Genomic DNA, 22778 nt, shown 5'->3' with positions numbered 1-22778 from the left:
GTTGAATGTTCCTTCACACCTTTGTAGGGCTTTCCTATATCCATTAGTGTGTATTGTTTTGTCAGATAGAGGGGAAGAATTAGGTAGATTGTAAAGTTAAAATGGGAGTAAAATATTCACAGGTAAATAAAAGAAATATAATGTAGATATGTGTGTCTAAATTTTATTTGAAAGCATTTTGATTTACCAATATCACATAGTGTAGGAAAATTGGATTTTATACCCAGTTTCTCTGATGCCATAGCTAATAGATATTTCTGATTCTATTTTAAATCTTTTTTAACTGATTTTTAATATTTTGACTTTTCTATTTAGAATTTTTGAAGAACATGGAAATTTTCATGTATTAAATGAGAATCCTCGAAATAGTCAACTTTTTCTTCCTTATAATTATCAGAACTTAGTAAGACCTGTAAGGAATGATAGACGTTTCTCAGAACTAGGAGGAACAGGTAAAATTTATATTTACAAGTCAATTTCTTATTTTTCTTCTCTTCCTTTTAACTGAAATGGAATAAGAAACCCTTTTGATAAGTTTCACTTAAATACATTGAGCTTATTTTTGTCCTCTAGGCTGAGGAAATTGTTTCTTTGCTCTTTCTTGAAAGTAAAAAAGAAAATAAGCCTCCTGTTTTAAGCACCTTTATATTTGTTTCTCTTTTTTAAATAGTATTTTATTTTTTCAAATAAATGCAAAGATAGTTTTTAATTTTGCAAAATCTTGTGTTACAAATTTTTCTCCCTCCTTCCTCCTTTCCATTCTTCCCAAGACAGCAAGCAATCCAATATAGGTTAAACATATGTAATTCTTCTAAACATATTTCCATATTCATCATGCTGTACAAGAAAAATCAGAAGAAAAGGGAGAAAAAAACCATGAGAAAGTGAAAAAAAGCCAAACAACCACCACAAAAAAGTGAAAATACTATATGCTTTGATCTGCATTCAGTTTCCATTGTTCTCTCTGAATGTGGATGCCATTTTCCATCACAAGTCTATTGGAATTGGTCTGAATCACCTCATTGTTGAAAGGAACCAAGTCCATCACAGTGGATCATTAAATAATTCTGTTTTACTGTGTATAATGGTCTCTTGGTTCTGCTCACTTCACTCAACATCAGGTCATGAAAGTCTTCCCATGCTTCTCTGAAATCAGCCTGCTCATCCTTTGTTATAGAGCAATAATATTCTGTTATATTCATATATTATAACTTAATCAGCCATTCCACTACAGAAGGACATCCAGTCAATTTCCAGTTCCTTGCCACCAAAATATTTTGTACGTGTAAGTCATTTACCCTCTTTAATCTTTATGGGATACAGGCCCAGTAGAGACACTATCAAAGGGTATGTTTTATATTTACAGTTTTATGGTCCTTTGGGCAAAGTTCCAAATTGCTCTCCAAACTGGATCAATTCACAACTCCACCAACAATGTATTAGTGTCCCAGTTTTCTCATTTCCCCTCTGACATTCATTATTATCTTTTCCCGTCATCTTAGACAATCTTGAGAGGTGAAACACCTCTGTCTATTTCTGAAGGATACTAATAAAATCATAGACAGAAACTACTCTGGTTCAACAATTGCCAGGATTTCCAAGAAGAAATCTTTATATTCATTAGAAGTAATTTTTTTCTCTTTTGGAAGTTGTATGATCAAATTTCAAACTATAGAAAAATTTTAGAGAGTGTCAGCAATTCAGGGGCAGGAACTGTATTTTTATCTTTGTGCAGTTAGGGATTGCTAGATGCCATGGTGGATAGTGTTTTTGGAGTCAGGAAAAAACCTTCCTGAGGTTAAATCTGGCCCCATTTACCAGCTAAGTGACGCTGGGCAAGTCACTTAACCCATTTTGCCTTAATCAACTGGATAAGGAAATGACAAACCATTCCTGTATCTTTTCCAAGAAAATTACAAATGGGGTCAGATATGTTTGAAAAAAAAACTGAACTGCAACATTTCCAGTACATTATCACAATGTTTTTGCCTATAATAGGCACTTATTAAGTGGTTATTGAATTGAATTAAATTGGAAAGCAGAATTGCACTTTTCTGGGCTGCTAGGGATTTGGCTCTTAATACTTTTTAGACTGGCTTCTTGTAATGGGTCTGCAGATCATCTAACCCATGTCATTGCTATACCTTTTAGTAGAGACATCAGTTTTCCTCACTGTGTCTTACACGGCTTGTAAACTAAACTTTTGTCAGCTTGTTTATATTTCACCAGGAACTGTAATCAGATTTACTGGATTCATAACAAAGATAACTACTATAGAGAAAGTATGGCATGTCATATATGGTAAACTGACCCAGAAGCCAGAAAGTTCTCAATTTTTATCTTGTTTCTGCTTCATATAGGTTGAGATTAGATAAATCCTTTACCTTTTTAATTGATGCTATAGCCATAGTTCTCTAAGACAGGTCTCTTAATTTTTCTGTGTCATGGACCTTTTTGACAAATCACTGAAGGGTATAAGTCCCTTCTTAAATTTTAAATGCACAAGATAAAATCCATAGGATTATAAAGAAAACTAACAATGGTGATATAAAGTTATCAAAATATTAAAAAAAAATTATAAGTTCACTGACCTCAGGTTAATACCCCTCTATTCTAAGACTTTGAGTTGCAAAGAGATGCTTGGCAGAGGATGTTTCATTATCTGGCAATTCCCTGTAGCAGTGAAATTACAGGTCTATACCCTGAGCCTAGCTGAGCTTAGAATAAAGGCTTGCCTAATTGTACCTCAGAGGGGCAGCTAGGTGGTACAGTGGATAGAGCACCAGCCTTGAATTCCGGAGGACCTGAGTTCAAATTTGATCTCAGATACTTAACACTTCCTAGCTGTGTGACACTAGGCAAGCCACTTAACCCCAGCCTCAAAAAAAAAAATTGTACCTCAGAGCCCACTTATTATATAACATTTTTAAAAACAATTTATAGGATATATCACTTTTAATTCATTGTTATATGTAAAACTGATTTATTTTTTATTGAGTCACAAGCTTAGTTGAACCCCATAGCATAAGCTATATGAACTTTTGGAAATAATTTTAATTTTTAATTTAATTATTTATAACCTAGATAAAAAAGAAGAAGGTTCATCAAGTCATTCAATACTTGCCAGGATTGACTTCAGACCACAAAGAAAGACAATACAGGTATCTATTCTTTTTTATAAAGAGAGTAAGAATTAAGTATTGGTTTAAAAATGATAATATTAATATGAAAAAGGGCATTTTTGAATTTGTGTTGTATAGTTCAAACTTGGCATGCCAATTTTCATACATACATCCATACATCCATATATATATATATATATATATATATATCACTAACTCAGGGTAAGGTAGCTAGGTGGCATAGTGAAGAGTCCAAGTTTGGAATTAGAAAGACTCCTCTTCCTGAGTTAAAATCTGGCCTAGATTTACAAGCTATGCGATCCTGGGCAAATCATTTAATTTTGTTTGTCTCAGTTTCCTCATTTGTAAAATAATCTTGACAAAGAAAATGGAAAACTACTTTAATATCATTACTAAGAAAACCACCAGAGATGAGTTAGACACAACTGAAAAGTGACTAAACAAGAACAACAAATCATGTATCCCCAAGTTTTTTCCATTTTAAATATCCCTAGTTCCTTCATAGGCAAGATGACATATTCTTCAGATCTCTCATTTATTAATGATTATTCTTTGTAATAGTAATCTGAGATTAATCATTAGATTAATCATCCTTTTTCTGTTAAGTACTAAGTAGTATTAAATAAGCATTTATAGTATAGTATTTATAATTAAGTACTAAATAGTATTTATTTTGATTCCTATGATATGTGTCAGTAAATGTCAGATATACTACTGTTACTTTTGCAAGAGACAGTATTTGGGAAGGAATTGTTGCACATCTTGGCCTTGCCTCCTACAAGTATTTCTGAGGAGACAAGTATGGATCTATTAGTTGTAGGCAGAAATCTTCCAGTTTTCTTCTGCCTCTTTGATTCATAATCTTATCTTTTCTTTTTCTTGGGACTTGTGACCAGATCTTGTATTGTTGAAATTTGGTTGATTTGGGGGGCAGCTAGATAGCACAGTGGATATAGCAACAGTCCTGAAGTCAGGAAGACCTGAGTTCAAATTCATCTTAGACACTTAACACTTCCTGTGTGTGACCCTGGGTAAGTCAGTTAACCCCAATTGCAAATAAAACGAAATTTGACTGAGTTGCATAAGAAGGCATTAATTCATGAGCCCCTTCTTTCATTTCCTTTCCTGTCTTCCAAGAGAAAGTGAGCCTGATGGTTTCTCCCAGAAATAAAGGGCTTATACTTGTTTCTTGAAAGGTTGTTTACTTTTCTTTGTTTAGATGCATTGTTAAATTGTATGTGTTACAGTTGAATGCAATATCAAGAGGCACAATAGATTTTAAGTCCCAGCATTTTGCCCAGAGTGAGATATCCATCTCAGGAATTGGTATCAAAGAAAGAATAGTTGTTGATTGATTTTTACAATTTCTGAGGGCATAGAAAATACTTTTGCTGGAAGTTCTTTAGACAAATGAGATAGCAGCAGTGGCATGGACAGTGATTAATATTTAGCACACAAAGTATGTTGATCCTTACTAAACTAAAGAGTATTCCAGTAGCAATGCCAAATCAAAAGGAAAGACAAGTCAGATTTCCAAGTAACAGTCTGCTATAGCCACTTCAAATATTGTATTTATTTTGTGCAGGAATTTGATGTCTCTGGGATGAATAAATATTCTCAAGTTTCAGCTCATAAAAGTACACAAAACTTGATGCAATTCAGGTAATTTTCTAGAATTAGAAAATGATTTTATTTTTGAAATGAACAATAACTCAGTAAATAACAAGTTTATATTTGTACATTTTAGATTATCGTGTTTTGAGAAACAATCAAACTATAAGCAAACTTTTGATAAAGGAAATACAGGTATTTGCTATTCATATTTTCCTATGAATTAATGGGGACAAGTTATTTTTAGATTTTACCTTATGCAAATATAATAGCTTTTAAAAGTATTTCATTTATTGTATATTTTATAGGATAAGATGAAGAAATGCTATTTGTATTATAATATTTTTTCAATTATTATTTTACTCATAAATTTATTTTTTTTCTGCCATATCCCAATTTATTTTTTATTTTTATGTACAGGAAGGCACATTTGACTTTTAGGCCCTCTATTTAATTGAGCTTCCACAGTTATTAAAAACTAGTTCAGTAAAATAAAAGGTAACAATGATAGCTTTTCACTAGCCTGTATAGTTTATATCTTCCTATCTATTTGACTATAAAATAGTGGGTCTTGATACTGGTATTTTTTTTTAATGTTATATTATTGTATTGTAAAGGCATTAGAAAAATCCAAATAATACAATGGCTTGTGCTGATAACTTGTTTAATAAATGTTTTATTATTTTCATTAAATTAAATTCAGTTAAATATTTGCTCATATAGTTTGTTTATCTCTCCTTCCATCAGTGTAGGAAAGATTAGTTTGTCATAAAGTAGTGGACTGGTGTCACTTGTATTGTATATGGTGAAGGGGAAAAAAAATCACATATTTATCTCATATACATTCTGTTCTGCCCCAGTAGGATAAAGAAATGGGATAGAATTAAAAGCAAATGTCTCTAACAGTTTTGAAGAGGGGTTAAGGGAAGCTGTTATTTTTATGTGTATTAGATATATGCCTAGATAACTGTCTTATTCCTATGTCATCTAAAAAGAGGGCAGAAGGTTCTACATTTCAGAAGCACATAAATAATTCATATTGGAAAGGAAGAACAACTCTGTAAATCTAATTTTCACTTACCATCAAATTTTTCTTTTTAAGAAGCCATTATATTATATTATGCAATATATTAATTATTATATTATATAATATAATTATATTAACATATAAATATTATATAATATAATTATATAAATATTACATTATATAATTATTATATTATATTATGCAATATGTTATGCAAATAATAGTATGTTCTTGGTTAATAAACACAGATTCTGAATATGGAGAAAAGGAAACAGAAAGAGAATTAAAAGATTCAACACTTATACCACAAGTAAGTAATTATTTGGTTCAGTTTAAAGCTTAAATAGCTTTTTAAGAACTTAAAATAAAATAACTATTAAACTGACTTTGAAAAGAACCCACAATTCAGTTTTAAATATTTGGTTTAAATATATCAGCTCCTGATTATTTATGTAATATAACTATAGTGTTAATTATCTATATATGATCTGGAAATTATTCCTTACCTACCAATTATTCCTTTCCTACCTATCTTTCCAATAAGCAGAGGCTAGGCATTGTAGAAATTCTTGCCCTTAATTAAGAGCAGAATTATATAGTAAACATGAAGTTAGTAAAGGCTTTCCTTATTATGAAAGTTGTCATTTTGAATATATTTGGAGGTTAAATCTGAATCATGCCTTAATGTGTTATGTGAGATACAAAAATTTTTCTGTGACAGTTAAACATAGGCAGTTACTGTTAAAATTAGATATTATGATAAAGTAAAATTTAAGTAAGCATATACAGTTTATGGCAATTAGTTTAGTGTTTTTCTTTATGAGTCATTTTTAAAATAATCAACCAACAATAATAAATGTATATGATTATTTTTTTCTCCATTTTCAGTCACTAGTGTGTTGTGAAAAACTGATTTATTGTAGAAAAGTTTGTGAAAGCCTGTATATTATCAGATTTTCATTAAGAATATCCTCCAAATTTATATAGATCAATCTCATAATGATTTCATAAAGTTGGGGAAGTAGGAATTATAAATTGTTAGTTATCAGTCTTCTTTCAGTTCTCTTTTTGGGTAATTTTAATTGTGCTTTCTCTCCATTGGTTCAGTTATTTTCCCTTATTTCAGATTTCTTAAAAGCTTGCAAAACTATATTTCCTCTTTTATATGGTTGGATTTAGATTCCTTCTGTCTTCTGTTTCTTAACATATATATGTATATGTATTTTCTATAATAAGTGTCTAGCTACTGACATCCCAACACCAACTTTGCTCATAGGGTGCTTAGTCCAACAGTAGGGAGCTCTTCAGCATCATGCTTCTCTCTCTTAAGGTTCTTGGAATGCTGCTCCTTCTTTCTTCCAGTTTTACCATATTGTAAGAGAAAGCTTCTTATTTCATTAGTCTAAATTGTTGTGATCAAAGCTAAGGCTGAAATTCCACCCTACCAGAAACTACTTTTTTTTTTTTTCCTTTCTTGCTACACTTTCTCAGTGAACCCCTAACCCTTCAATTTCCCACCCAACTGAACTCCTCTGGCAATCTCCATCTTGCCCCAGGAACCTCTTCATCCTGCAAATTGGATTTTGCCTATAGTACCCCTGGAAATTTTTACTTGATAGTTTTTGTCAGAAACCTCATTTCTAAGAACTCTAGACAGTTTTCTTTTTAAGATTTTAAAAAATATGTTGTCTAGCCTCTTGTCTTGGTCACAGTGTTCAGATAGTCTAATAATTCTTAATTTTTTTTTCTCCTTGATCTTGTAATGCTGAGAAACTGAGGAAAGATAGAGATTAAAGAGTTTTTAATATTTTATTTGGATTTCTGAGAGGGAGAGATTTTCTGGGACCAAAGGATTCATTTTGGTCTCAGGGTTAAATTATACTTTCGTCTCAAAGAATCCAGCAGTAGATGTGAGATTCCAATGAATTACATGCTTCAGGTCAGGGACACTGTTAAATGATGGGAGTTTCCAGGGACTGACAAGGTCATGGTAGGACCATAAATTCTTGATAACTTAAGAGGAGTTAGGAGCCAGGAACTCTGAACTAAGAGAGAGAGGATACCAGTTAGGTGTCTGAGATAGGACATCTGTAGTTTTAGGACTCTTTTAGAATATTAGAGTGGCCAGCTACAGCCCTAATTATCTCAGTCCTAATGGTCAGGAGGTGGGGGGGTGCAACCAGGGGGATTGAACCAGAACAATTCAGGGAAACTGAGGCAGAACAATCTAGGGAAACTGAGTCAGGACAGTTAGGGTAACTGAGGCAGGACAATAAAAGGGAACGGTGGCATAACAATCTGATTTTCAGGTTACTTTTTTTTTGATGTGAGATACTTTATATTTTCTCAATCTTTTGATTTTGCTAACTTGTTGTTCGATGGTGATCTTATGGAACTATTGGCTTCTCTTTGATTCTGAAATGGACAAAGGATTGGCCTCCCCTCCCCTTCTCCACAGTCTTAGGACCTCGGGTTCCCAGGGAAATGTTTACTCAGCTAGGCTTTGCCCTACCAAGGTGCCTGCTCAACAATGCTCTGAGGAATATTTATTCCATAAGGAACAAAGTTTGATTACCCTGATCTATTCCAAATAATCTATATCAGACATTTGCCATTGTGTATTCTCCTTACATCTTATAAGCCCCTATTTTTCCCCCTGTAAGCAGAAAATCAAGTCACTGTTTAACATCAAATGTAACTGCAAGACTGAACCAGAGTGCTTATTAACCTGTGCCTACTTCTGTTCCAGACAGTACTCTACTAAGTCCAACCGGCCCCCCCCATACACCCAGTAAATAAACCTCTTTAAATTACGAATACCTTGGCTTTCTTGAATTTTATTGCCTGGGCTATCTCAATTCATTCTAATATTCAAGGAAATTGTTGCTTAGGCAAGGTTTTTTTGTACCTCTTACACTATGCTGGTATTCTCTTTCTAACTCCTTTTTCCCTATTCTAATTTTGTTTTCAGTGAGTTTTTTTTTCCCTAATGGTCTCATTAATTTTAGAAAACAATTTTTAAACTTGTTTTTCATCTTTTCTAGGGGATGTAGTAGAATTTGTGCCCATGCTGGGTCTTCTTTTTTGTTTAGGTGTTTTGGAGACATCAAAGATTACTGTTATAATAACTTTTTATGGTGTGATACATTTTTTTTTATTTGGTCTTCCAGTTGCTTTCAGGAGTCAGGCTTGATGTTAGGGCTAGGTTCTATGCATTTCCATAGGAAAGGTCTAGGTTAATGCTATTGCTGTTTTCTTGGGATTTGAATATTCCATTATCTTAGGGGAGACAGCTCAAGATGGGAACTTGCAAGTTTTCAGTGTTCCCAAAGTGATCTGAATCTGTGTAAAGTCTGATTACCACCCTTACCCTCACCCCAACCTGGCTACTACCTTCTTCTACCTGAGCTCTGCAACTTCCTCATAATAGGTTTGGATTTCTTTAACAGTAAACTATTATTGTGCTCAGCCAGCTCCCTTTGGTCTGGGATTTCTGTGCTGGGAGAAATGCCTTGTTCTGTTCTCAGGGTCTGAGGGATACTGCTGCTGCTTACTTCTGAATGAGTTCCTTTCTCTCTATACCATCCAGGGTCTTTCTACTTAAAAATACCACTCTGGTGCATAAAATCTCTCAGTCCACCCTGAATCTGTGATCTAGAACTGAGTGGTGTATAACAAAGCTGTCACTTGACACCTGTCCCCACTGAAGTAGTCTGATATGAGTCTGAGACTTTTCTTTTCCTGAGTGCTGGAGTGTCTATGAAGGAAGCTCTGCTGGCTTAAAATGACAGAACTACAAATATACAAATCCTTTTAAATCTGGGATTGCCACTCTGGTTATTTTTCTATGGGTCTTATCTATTTCTTTCTCCATAACAGTCCAAGACCTTCCTACCTGGTAATATAGTTATCATTCCCGAAATTGTGACCTGGAATTAGGTCGTAGATAACAAAGCTGCTAGTTAACACTTTTTTTAAAAAAAATTGTGGTGCCCTAGGATGGGTCTGGGACCTCGTTTTGCCCCAAGGCATAGTTTTCTCCCAATGCTTTGGAGTACTTCATGGGCCTCCTAGCCATACTCTGTCTCCAGGATCCACAGACTTTTCTATCCCAAATGATTCTCTGTGACTTTATTTTGGATTTCCTCATCAGGATTCAGCCTTGGTGCATTTTCTAGATCTATTTAATAGAATTAAAACACTTTGTGCTACTTCCTTCTACTCAGCCATCTTGGGTCTACCCCACAAATCAGTTTATATTTACCTCTCTATGCAAGATGGTTTTGATTAAGAAATCTAATGTTTGCCATTTGAGTTGGTTTTCAGACGCTTTTGTTCTTCTTATTGTTGATTGCTATAATTTCTTTCTTCTTCTTCTTCTTTTTTTTTTTTTTTTTTGGTTTTGTTTGCTGAGGCAATTGGGATTAAGTGACTTGCCTGGGGTCACACAGTCAGGAAGTAGTAAGTGTCTGTGGTCAAATTTGAACTCAGGTCCTCCTGACTTTAGGGTTGATGGTCTATCTACCATACTGATGAGGGCAAAATGATGAGGCTCTAAGGGAGAGATGGGTCAGTGCTTCCTTCCTGGCTGTCTGATTATCTGTCTCCTCCTCTCTTCCAAAGTACCAAGGCCGGGTTTGTTAGCGAATGAATTCGCTACTCAATGCTGTGTTAAAACAAAATCTTTATTGATTAGGAAATGGATAGGGAGGCAATTGGCCTCCAAGGAGAAAGGCCAAACTGCCTGGAAGGGGACTGCCACAGCAAAGTTGGTGGACACAAGGCAGAGTAAATCCTAGTGCAAGGAATAGAATTTTGGAAGTTCATTTTATACATGAAACAGAATCATAAAACAGAATTTGTCTTTGCAAAGGACTTTTCTGCTTCCTTCTGATATAGAGAAATTTGTATATCAAAAAGGTTCCCGAAGAAGCTTGTAAATCCTTTTGAAGTTTGCATAAGACAGAATTTAACATGAAATTCCTATTTTATCATCTGTGTCTCAAGTTATCTCCTTTGACCTCTTCTAAGACAGGAGTTTCTCTGTTAATTATTTGTGTCTTGGGCTATCTCCTTTTGACCTCTTCAATACCATCTAGCTGCCCCTATAATTTATTTCTTTATAAGAACTCAAAATATTTGTGTTATTTCATTTATTCTGTAAAATTTATCACTAGTTTTCTATGTACTGTGAATTGACAGGACAGCCACATAGAACACATGGATAAATTAGTAGAGGATAGTCATGATGAAACTGAAGAAAACACTGAAAAATTTCCAAGTACTCCTGAAATGCCTCGATTTTTAAGAATTCCTGAATTTTTGAGAACACCTGAAAGTGTGGAGAAATTAGAATTTTCTAAAAGTCCTTCATCTGAACTGTAAGATTTTATTTTCCTTAATGTTTCATTATTTGTATTAAAGATATGCTTTAGTTTATAAGTATAATTGTTATATAACAATACACTCTAGTGCCTATAGATTTTCATATGAAAATTCCAAAGAACTAAACAAGTTGAATGGTTTTCTCCATTTTTTGTAGCCAAGGGAACAAATAGCAAAAGCAGATAAGTGACGAAACCAACATCAAAGTATCAGACATTGTTAGAACTAAGTTGTGCTTCTTTGTCCCTTATTTAATATGTTTAGTATTACATTTCCTGTTAGGTGGACTTATCGAAGGAGCAAGGTGGGAAGACTTGAATTCAGATCCTGCCTCTTATGCAGATTTGCTGGGCAAATCACTGAATTCAGTGCCCTAGGAAATGCTCAAAGACTTTAATTTGCAGCTTAAGCTCTGATCTGCATTAGTGGAAGTGATGAGGTTTATTTAGGGAACCAAAATGAAATTAAGGTTTCTGGTGGTCAGGGAGTTAAATGATAAGGTCTAGGGGAAAGTTTGGGGTTCAGGGAACCAAATGGAGAGGTTTGGCTCCCCTGTACCCCCTTGGGATTCCATGAAAGGGTAGGGAGTTTTGGGGACTCCCTTCTGGCAGCACAGAGGTTCTCTGTAAAAGAATTTACAGACCCAAAAACCAAGATTGATAAAAAGGTTTATTATTGGGATTGGAAGTAAGGTTAGAAATCCTGACAGAGAGGCATAAAGTCTGGTTAGGGAAATAGGTGAGGATAAGAGAGGATGAAACTGGAAAAGAATATTATTCCAGCGGGCAGATCTATGGAAAATGGAGTTTTGCACTGAGAAGAGTCCTGGTAGCTGAGTAAGCCACCAAGGTCCATCTGCAAAGACCTTAGTTGATGGAAGCTCATTGTATTGCTTGTCTTGGTGGGGGTTGGGAAACTGGAGCAGATCATCAGAATGGGGCCTGAGATAAGCCCGGATCTGCTATTGGAATTCAAAGGAGTGCTTCTAACCAGTGAATTAAGGACCCTGGCATCCTGGACTGATATGCCTCAGCCAGGAGGGGCTGGGAACCTGAAAGAAATCACAGATCAATCTGAAAGAAATCACAAATCAATAGGAAATACACAGTTTCTTAAAGGGACTACAACCCTCTTCAGAAGGACTTTCCTCATTTGATATTTCTTTATATCAATACCATCTAGTTCTAGTCTCTAACCTATTATAGATTGATGATTTCATACAAAAGAAAAAAATACCATCCCAAGCATATGAATCCACATCATGCAACCTATTGAGAAATCTCATATTCAACTACTTTACCATGTGAACATGAAACTACAGTTGTAATCTGTTAGGTACCACATTGGAAATATCAAGTAATATTACATATCACATAAAATTCACATAAAATCTCACTATACTTTGGAGATAACAAATCAACAGGCCCAAATAAATAATGTTTTTACCCTTTAATTTAATGTAATGGTCCCTTCTGTGATGCCAAAATTGCTCAAATAGAAATATCAAATAAAAATAAAATTAATTTTTGTAGATTTAATTTCTACAGCTTTCCTGATACCATTTTGTCATTAAAAAAAAATTCTCTTAAGATTTTTCAAGTAAATCACCCTATTGTCCATAAAGATAATTATTTCTGCTTATTTGTTGCTAATAGTTATTCTCTTAACTTCTTTTCTTTTTTTATTTATATAAATAGCATATCTAGTACTATTAAGGAAAGAATGTTTGATTTAGAGAGAAAAACCTGGATTCAAATCCTGGCTCTGCTTTGATAGAGAGATTGTTTGATTCATTGTATTTGTATTCTCAGCATCTAGCATCTAGCACCTTGCACAAGAGAAGTAACTTTCATTGATTGTAGGTTATGTAGTTGAAAAATTGATTTCCTTGAAGCCAACCTGGTAATGAATTTCTCTGAATTTAGTTAGGGTAATCTAAACGACATATATAATACGTTCTCCTTTTTTGTGTGAAACCTTTCCAGTTTGATGAGATCTGCCAGAATTTTCTCTTAAATTGTCATAGCTTTTGATAATCCAGGGTAACCTTCATGCTACATAAAACATCAGATTAGGTCTTTAGCGGAAGAGACTATGAATCTAATCACTCTTGTTTTTTTATGTTCTCTCTTGCTCAAGAACCTACAGATGACAGTTGAACCAAATTTCTCTGGCTAGCTTTCAAGGCCCTCTATTTCCCATCATTTCATAATATATCATCTCTTATGATTATACATATGTTTGTGGAATATGTGATAGGGAAAATTACTTTATGTATGAGATAGACTGGATGGTGGTTACATTCCTTCCCAGTTCTCAAATTTTGTGATACTATATTTAGTCTCCTCTTTATTTTCCCTTAACATCATGCTTTACTCACCATCCTTTACTTACCATGTACTTGCTTATGTTGCTCCCACAACCTGGTATGTTCTTTCCTTCCCCTTCCTATTTATTTAAATTTTATTTATCTTGAAAGCTCAGATCAAGACTTTTTTGGTCATACTTTCACTTATCTCTCCCTTCTCTAAATTCTGGCACACACCCAATCTGACCCCACATTAATCATTGCATTTTTTATTATTGTTTTCTAATTGTATTATTGGTTTTATTCTTGTCTTCCTAACTAGTAATAAGTTCACTGAAGCTATGTTCTGTATCTCCGGGATACTTAGAATAGAATTAGGTACTTAGACACTCAGTAAATGCTTACTGCCTGATTTATCAGAAAGTTTGCCTAATGGCTTGTTCACAATTAAATAAGAGATAAATGGTTTTCTTTTAAAATTGCTTATAAGAATATTACAGTAACTTCTCTGTTTATACAATAGGCTTAGAAATATAGGACTTGAAGGCAAAACACAAAAGACACCACAAACATTTTCTTTTCTTATGGGTTCTTCCATATCACCTGGATTTAATTTATTTGAGTCTTCTGAATTTGGAAATGAAAACTTACCAGATCAGGTAATATCAGAATTTTGTTCTTTTAAATTATGTATTGTCTCAATTGATAGATACCTACTTTGTTTCCAATTATCTGCTAACACAAAAAGTGTTGTTAAAAATATATATGAAATATTGAACATGTATTGGTCAACCTGCCATCTGGGGGGGGAAGAGGGGAAAAATTAGAACAAAATGTTTGGCAATTGTCAATGTTGTAAAATTATCCATGCATATATCTGGTATATAAAAACTATTTAAAAAATATATATATATGAAAATATGTATGGATGGGTCCAGTCATGTTAGCACTTGATCAAAGGTTACATGTTATAAAGATTATAAAAGCATACAGGTTAGTGATTTTTTCTAGGTAATTCCAATTTTCTTTTTAAGAATACTTATACTGGACCATTATGCAAATACATTCCAGAATGCAAGAGTAGACCAATTCATACTGATGAGGTTTAGATTTAGGGAACCAAAATGAAATTAGAGTTTCTGGTGGTCAGGGAATTAAATGATAAAGTCTAGTGGCAGGTTCAAAGTTCAGGGAACCAAATGGAGAGATTTGGCTCCCCTGCAACCCTTGGGATTTGGCACAAAGGTAGGGAGTTTTGGGGAACTCCCTTCTGGAGACCAGAGGTTCTCTGTAAAGGAATTTACAGACTTGAAAACCTAGATTGATAAAAGAGGTTTATTATAGGAATTGGAAGTCAGTTTAGAAATCCTGACAAAGAGGCAGAAAGTCTGGTTAGGGAAATAGGTGAAGGTAAAGAGAGTATGGCACTGGAAAGAGTATTGCAGTGGACAGAGGCCCTTAGCATGCCAAACATGGAGCTTGGCATGTTTGGAACCTCTGCAAAGAGAGGACTTTAGTTTGGCTCTTTTATAATAGGGGCTTTGGCTACAAGCTGAAAGGGGCTTGTAGGTGGAGTCCCAAGCTGGCTCCTAACTGGGTTTCAGCTTGAGCTGGAATTTGATTTGAATTCAATGAGTTTCTCCTGTATTAGTGATTTCAAAAAAAATTTAAAATTTAAAATTTTGATTGTATTTTTTCTTCTTAAAAATTGGCCTTTCATGTACTTAGACAATCCTTATCTGTAGGGAAATTGTTTAGCAATATATTTTACCTATATTGATAATTTATCTTATTATTCAGAATATTTTGTGTTGAATAAGTTTTAGATGTTTCAGAAAACCAAATCCATTCTTAAATGCTAAACATTTGCTCCCACAAAGAATATTCAAATGAATAAAGGGTCTGGAGACAATTCCAAAGGGGCAATTACAAAAGTATTTTGAGTAATGATATCATTTTAAAAGTTTATGTTTCTTCTATCTTGCCTTTCAGTTTATGTATTTTAAATTTTACATTTACATTACATAACAATTACGTTTGCTTAATTCTCCCATATTGTGAAATATACATATAAATTCAATTTTATGGAATTATATACAGGGCAAAGGTGTAAATTGTTCCCAGGTTCTAATTTTTACTGTTATACTGTGTGTATCATTCTACCTCAAGTGTTTGATCCAACAACCTTTCCTTCAGAACGATAGAATTGAATGAAGTTGTAATTATAATTAACTAGCATTTTTAATCGATACATTTAGTACGTAATTACATATTTAATAGCATCAGTATACAAATAAATGTACTTCATGCTATGAGGTAAGTTTTTTTTTTAATTTTAAAAATTTATTTATTTATTTTTGAGGTACAGTTTTAAGACCAGTTCATTGTTATATATATATTTTTTACTCTTTACCCAAATTTTTACAAGGATTAAATCCAGTATGAAAACCATGCAGAAAGGACTAGATTACAGTTGTTCTTAGTTTCAAATATGTATTTTATAAGTATTTCACATTACTTTTACAAGTTAAATTTAATGGAAATTATTTTTCAGTTTGATGAAAATTATTCTTCTGGAAATTTAAATCCTGTATCCTCACAAAAAGATATTGGTAAGCATTTTATAATATATAATTTATAATATAATAGCCTTGACTTAAGATTTCTTACTTATTAAATTAATTAAGTTAATCAGTTCAGTTCAACAGATATTTAATAAATATTTTCTGTTTGCTGGGTAATTTGCTAAGTACTATTTAATCATTAGGAATGCAGAGACAAAAATAAAACAGTACTTTCTTGAGAGGAGCTAATAGGGATAACATATATAAACAAATAAATATAATGCAAAGCAAATTGAATAGAAGAGCATAGGCTTGGGGATCTGAGAAGGCTTAATGAAAGAAGTAACACCTAAGTGAATCCTTGAAGGAAGTCAAAGCATTCTGAAGGATGAGATGAGGATGTCATGTATTATAAACTTGGGTGATTGCCCAGAGGCAGAAATTGTAATTTTGAATTCTGGCAAAGCTAATTTGACTAAAATATAGTTTTTAAAGAGAAGAAGGAGATAGTATACTAGGAAAACTAGGTAGGAGTCAGGCTATACCAGGTCATCAATATTTGGCTGAGCAATTTGTACCTTATCCTAGAGGTATTAGAGTCTCCAACAAAAATTTTTGAAGGCGACCTGAATCTTAGAAAGGCTACTTTAGGTAGCCTTATGGAAAATGGAAGACTAGAAGCAAAGAGACTGATTAAAAATAATAGAATCACATAAAATAGTAGCTGATATTTATACAGCTTTTTAAAAAACCATGTAGCGTAGTGAAGAGGTGATTTTCAGAGTCAAGAAGATCTGCATTCAGATGATTCATCATTGATACATATTGGCCTCTCATCTTGGGTGAGTCACTGACCCTCTAGTATTTCCAACATCTCTCTAAGCTTGTAAGTTACTGACAAGTTGCCTAGCTATATTGCTAGCAGTGAAGTCATATTTCTGCTTCAATATATAATTATTTAAAGTTTGCAAAATATTTTACTCTTACCTTATTGGATAAATGAAGATAAATTAGGGAGCTACTTCAAAAGTCTAGGTAGGAATTAGAGTTGAGTTTGTATGTATGAAGAGAAGGCACTGATATAAGAAATATTAAGGTAGGACTGAAAAGATTTGTCTCTTGATTAGATGTTAATTTAGTTTTCTTGTCAAAACAAAGAAAATAATATTAGTATGGCATGACCCATTTTTGATGAAGCCATTCTGGTTCATTATCATTTTCATTTACTTCTCTAGATATTCAATAATCATCTCCTTAGTGGTTTATCCTATAATTTCCTCAAGAATGAAGTCAAGCTTATTGGCCTATATATAGCAGGCTTTATTGCTTCATTTTTTAGAAAGCTCAGATAATAATTACTTTTTGTCTGTCCTGAAAAACCTTTTCTGTTCTAAGTTTTTAAATATGACTGATCAGATTTCTGCAGTCACTTTTACCAGTTTTCAGTACTGGAGATGTTCTTCATCTAAGCCAGATGTCTTGAATTCATCAAAAGCAATTAATTGCTCTTCTCTTATCTCCTTATGTAGCTTGTATTAATTCCCTATTAGCACATTTAATATACAGTGTTATCTTGCTTTATTTCTCTTTTACCTAACCAGTTTCTTTTAAATAATGTTTATCCCTTCAGAACCATATTCCAGTCATAGGTTTCATGGCACCAAGTTTACAACTCCCTCTCCAAAGTTTTTAATAACAGTATCATCTTTAATGTTTATTGATCATGTTTTTTTTTTGCTTTTTACACTATAGTCAAGTCCCAATCAATGTCATTTCTATAATATTCTTCCTTAGAACAGAAAAAAAAAAACACAACTATTTAACAGTATATTTTTTTGCCCTCTTGATTAGTGTTTTAATTATCTATTCTGGATAATTATCCCTGAAAGAAATGTGATAGGTAAAGGGGATAGGTGGGAAGCATTGGATGTAGCATTTCTCTTAATTATATTCTGGCTCAGTATATTGTTTAGGTCATTATCTTTTCAAAATTACAACTTAAGTCTCCATAAATATACCTTTTTGCAAGACCTTACCAAATGACACACATATCCAAAAGCAAAAAATGACAATAGCAAAATAAAAAATGGGAATAATAAAATAATAAAATTTTAAAAAATTGTCTATAAATGGAAGACAAAACCTTTTTTAGTGTTGTGGATCTCTTTGACAGTCTTATAGCAGCTATGGACCCTTTCTCAGAATAATGTTTTTAAATGCATACAGTAAAATACATAGAATTAAAAAGAAAATATATAGAAATACATTTATCAAATTTTAAAAACCCAAGTTCATGGATTTCAATCTAAAAATCCTTGCCCTAATCCATATGTCAGTGACTGCCATTTCCTCTATTTCTAGAAGAGTACGAATAAACTTTGCATACTATTACTTTTTGTCCTCAACACAAGAATAGAACATAGTGATTTCAAGTTTATAATAATCTGTTGAATCTTAAAAGTCTGAAACAACTCTATTTAATGAGTTTTTCTCTAGTCTCAACATAAAATGTTGTACAAACACTGCCAACTTCTTTATACGATTTTCATCAAAATTCGGGTATTTTGCCAAACCAAGGCATCATGACCTGATCCATACCATTTGCTTTTACTCTGACCACCCCTTCTGTGTCCATTCCTAATGTAATTTGCATTTCTGCCACATGGCTTCCATAGGTTCTATTGTAATGCTGGAGAAACTGAGGCAAGATAGAGATTAGAGAGTTTTTAATATTTTATTTGGAAGGGAGAGATTGTGCTGAGTTGCCCCCAGGGGTGATGTCTCAAAGCATCCAGCAGCCAATGTGAGATTTCCATAACACACACACACACACACACACACACACACACATGATGTCTCAAAGCATCCAGCAGCCAATGTGAAATTTCCATAATACATACACACACACACACACACACGCACACACATATATATATATATACATACATATACACACACACACACACACACACACACACACACGATGTCTCAAAGCATCCAGCAGCCAATGTGAAATTTCCATAATACATACACACACACACACACACACATATATATATACACACACACACGTGGCTCTAAGCTACCAGGATAGACAGAGGTTGAGGCAGAGTCAGAACACTAAGAGCTGGAATGAGCCATCAATCTGGTTCTGACAGGGTAGGGAACAAAAACCATACATTCTTACAAATTGGGAGTAAAGGAGATAGTCGAATGCCAATTAGCTATCTGAGATAGGACATCTGGAGTTTTATCTTTTGAAATATCAGATCTCCACAGCCCTAATTATTTCAGCCCTATTGATTAGGAAAGGGGGATTGCAACCAGGGGGATTGAAGAAGAACAATTCAAGGAACTGAGGCAGGACAATTCAGGGAAACCAAAGCAGGATAATTGAGGGAAACTGAGGCAGGACAATAAAAGGGAACTGTGGGCACAATACTATGCCTATTCCTAAATCACACTCTCACATGACCTTCTGGAAGTACTTTTTTGGGGTTATGTTTTGCCTTACAAAACGTCTTCACTTAATTAGCCTCAAATTCAGGTGACATCACCACAATGCACACTGAATATACTCTTCTAAGAAAGAGAATGAAGAGTATGAAGAATTTCTCACCATGAATAGTGATTCCTTGGTCCAAACACTGTAGGAAATGAAGTCCATAATCATGTATTTTCCAGCTATATTAAGAAAATATTTCCAAATTCAGAGACCGGAGGAAAAAAATCACAGTGGAAGGTATTTGAATAAAAATCAATGGATACAGAAACAGAAGTAGTATTTTAACTAGGAAATGCTGCAGAATACTTGGACAGAAAGAGGAAATAAGTGTTGTCTTTTAAATTCAGGGCTCCCAGATTTGAATTGCAAATCATGGAACTCTTTTTGGTCTAGTTTAAAATCTAAAAAACCGTAGATTTTAGATTGAGCTTGCAATTATTCATATGTAACCATACATTCTGATTGAAATGGACATATATATAATTTGATGTCAGTTTGGAAGGTAATGCCTTGGAAGTCTGTGTTTGACCTTGATCTATTTTACACGTTTATTTAAGACTTCAATAAATGTATTGTTGATTTACATGTTGATTTACCAGACTTTCAAATGGCATGAAGCTGGGATGCATAGCTATAATTCAAAAAGATTTTAACAGAATATTGGGCTGAATATACAATTCACTTTAATAGGGATTAATTTAATGTTATATCTTGGTTTTAAAAAATCAATTTCACAAGTACAAGATGAATAGGTGTGACTAGACAATAGTGATTCTGGAAAAGCTTTGAGAATTCAGTGTCCTTTAAGTTCACTCTGAGATCACTGTATGATATGACAGCCAAAAAAAAAATTTTAATCTTAGGTTGCATTAAGAGGGGCTCCACTCTACTATGTCTTGGTCCCTGTCAAACCACATCTGGAGTATTATGTTCAGTACCATTTTTAGGAGAAGATAATGATAAACAGGGTATCTATGTGGTACAGTGAATAGCACACTGGACCTGACATCAGGAAAACCTGAATTCAAATACAACTTCAAACACTTCCTAGCAAGTCTGCTTCAGTTTTCTCACCTGTAAATGGGATAATAATTGCAATTACCTCCCAAGGTTAGTGTGAGGACTGAGAAAATATCTGTAAAGAATTTTGCATAGTGCCTGACCCTGAGTAGGCACTCTTTAACACATAGTAGGCATTCTCTAAGCACAATGATAATTACAATAATCATCATTTGAAGAGCTGTGCACTGACTAAAAGCTATAAAGAGACAAACACTTAAGGAAGAATTAAAGAGACCTTAAAGGTTATCTAGCTTTTTTTTTTTTTTTTTTTTTTTTTTTTTTTTTTTTTTTTTAAACAGGTGAAGAAACTGATCCCATAGTTGTGACTTGCCTAATAGGGTCACATCGGATTTGAAACCAGATCTTTTGATTCCATATTCAATATGCTTTTCTATGAATATTTCTTAACTTTAGATAATCCTAGAATTATCCAAAAGTAGAATGACAAAAGGCTAGGTGACCATTTGTCAAATAAGAAAAGGTCAGGCTTTGAAATCTTTCCCAATTCTGAGACTCTGTGTATTTGAAATAATCCATATTTCCTTTGGAAGTATTTGAAATTCTAAAATTACAAGGTACCATGAAAGAGTTACTCCATTGACTTATGTACTAGTAAATTAAGTTAGCCATTTATGAAATAAAATAAAATCTGTTTTGAAAAAAAATTTTGGTTACTGTCTATAGTCAGAACTTCAAAAGATTATTATTCAAAATCAGGATTTATGATTAAATGTATTTATAATTTATTTGTGGTTTTTCATAATGAGAATTAATAAAAATAATATCTAATAGTTTCCTTTAAACTACAACATGAAAAGAATCAAATAATTTTAAAAATTACTTTAAAATTATATGACTATTTTATTGTAAATAGCTAGTTTGTTGCATTTGATGTACCACAGTTTAATATTTTATATGAATGTTATACATTTCATATTTATTTTTCTCAGGCTTATTTGGAAAATTGGAAGGAGAAGATACTTTTACATTCCCATTTTCATCAGAACCTTCAACTCATACATTTGGAGATGGAAAAGATGATTTTAGTTTTTCATTTTCATTTGAACAGGATCAACGCGCATCACAATCTTCTTCAAATAGTTTTCCATCTTCACAAAATGCAAAGCAGTTTACTTTTTTTTGAATTCATGATTTTGTTTTAAAGAATTTATAGTATGATTTTTATTTTTTCTGTAAGATACAAATATTGTCTATTTTGTTCACCTTTTAGTTGATATAGTAATATATCATTGCTTTATGAGTTTATATTGATTTGAATTTGGGAAAAATCTTTGTTACTAAATTTTACATCTATGGTATTGGTTAATTATTACTTATATTAAAATGGCTCTTATTTAAGGCTAGAATTTACACTCCCTTCTGTGGATATTAGTGATAAATATTGAGCCTCATTGGACCATCACAATTTGGTAAAGGGTAGGACAGGAATCATTATATTATTAGGTGCTTTGGAAGCAGCATGATTCTTTCAAGACCACTGTGGTACTGCTTACTGCATCCTGCATAGCGTTTATCAGTGTTGTCAGGCACTTAGGCACTAGTGAACTGGAGGCATTTCTGCTATCAAGTGGTACCCTAATTATATTCAAAAGCAAATATGCCTTCAAATAATGTAACTTGTTATCAAAAAGTGATGTGAAGACAATACAGAAAAAAGCTTATGTAATTTTTTTGATAGAGAAAATGGAAGAAGGAAGAATAATTTTTGTTATATTACTTTTATCAACAGAATATATATTCTGTATATATAACAGAATTCTGATATAATTGAGAAAATTATTGCACGATTAGTGATATTGTTAATGTGCTTATTATATTCTTTGTAGAAATCCTGCAAAACCTGTATTCCCTATGTTAATTTACTAAAGGCTGATTATTCTTTATGATTTATATTCAGAATTTATAAATATTGGTTATATCTGGTTCTTATTCTCATGTAGCTTATCTTTTAAGGGGGCATAACACAAGAGAGGGGAACTGGGAAAATGGAAAGAAGAGGATGGGATACACATATGCAGTGATATGATTGGAGATATCTTAGAAGTGTGGTAAAGGGACTTCTGGCCAGGATGGCAGAGAGGATACACACATGTCTCTTTTTGCTCTCAGAATTTTTTCATGACAAGCCTCGGAATTAGTGCTTGACTGGAAA

General features: G+C 33.2%; 1 protein-coding gene across 8 annotated transcripts in view; it reads left to right on the top strand.

Annotated features, from left to right (window-relative positions):
- The window catches only part of C2H14orf39 (chromosome 2 C14orf39 homolog), a 38375-nt gene extending 15866 nt beyond the window's left edge, over positions 1 to 22509 (top strand). For all 8 annotated transcript variants that reach the window (XM_074290283.1, XM_074290282.1, XM_074290284.1 and 5 more), the window contains 9 exons: positions 316 to 452; positions 3085 to 3161; positions 4729 to 4805; positions 4891 to 4949; positions 6030 to 6091; positions 10984 to 11162; positions 13998 to 14133; positions 16029 to 16086; positions 21556 to 22509. In XM_074290283.1, the coding sequence (XP_074146384.1) occupies positions 316 to 452; positions 3085 to 3161; positions 4729 to 4805; positions 4891 to 4949; positions 6030 to 6091; positions 10984 to 11162; positions 13998 to 14133; positions 16029 to 16086; positions 21556 to 21749 (979 nt within the window). In that variant the 3' untranslated portion in view covers positions 21750 to 22509. The remainder of the gene's footprint in view (positions 1 to 315; positions 453 to 3084; positions 3162 to 4728; positions 4806 to 4890; positions 4950 to 6029; positions 6092 to 10983; positions 11163 to 13997; positions 14134 to 16028; positions 16087 to 21555) is intronic.
- The last annotated feature ends 269 nt before the right edge of the window (positions 22510 to 22778 follow it).

This window comes from Sminthopsis crassicaudata, chromosome 2 (assembly GCF_048593235.1).
Source record: "Sminthopsis crassicaudata isolate SCR6 chromosome 2, ASM4859323v1, whole genome shotgun sequence".
Classification (NCBI taxonomy): Eukaryota; Metazoa; Chordata; class Mammalia; order Dasyuromorphia; family Dasyuridae; genus Sminthopsis; species Sminthopsis crassicaudata.
The sequence above is the reverse complement of the archived record's forward strand: the minus strand, read 5'-3'. Positions and strand labels throughout refer to the sequence as shown.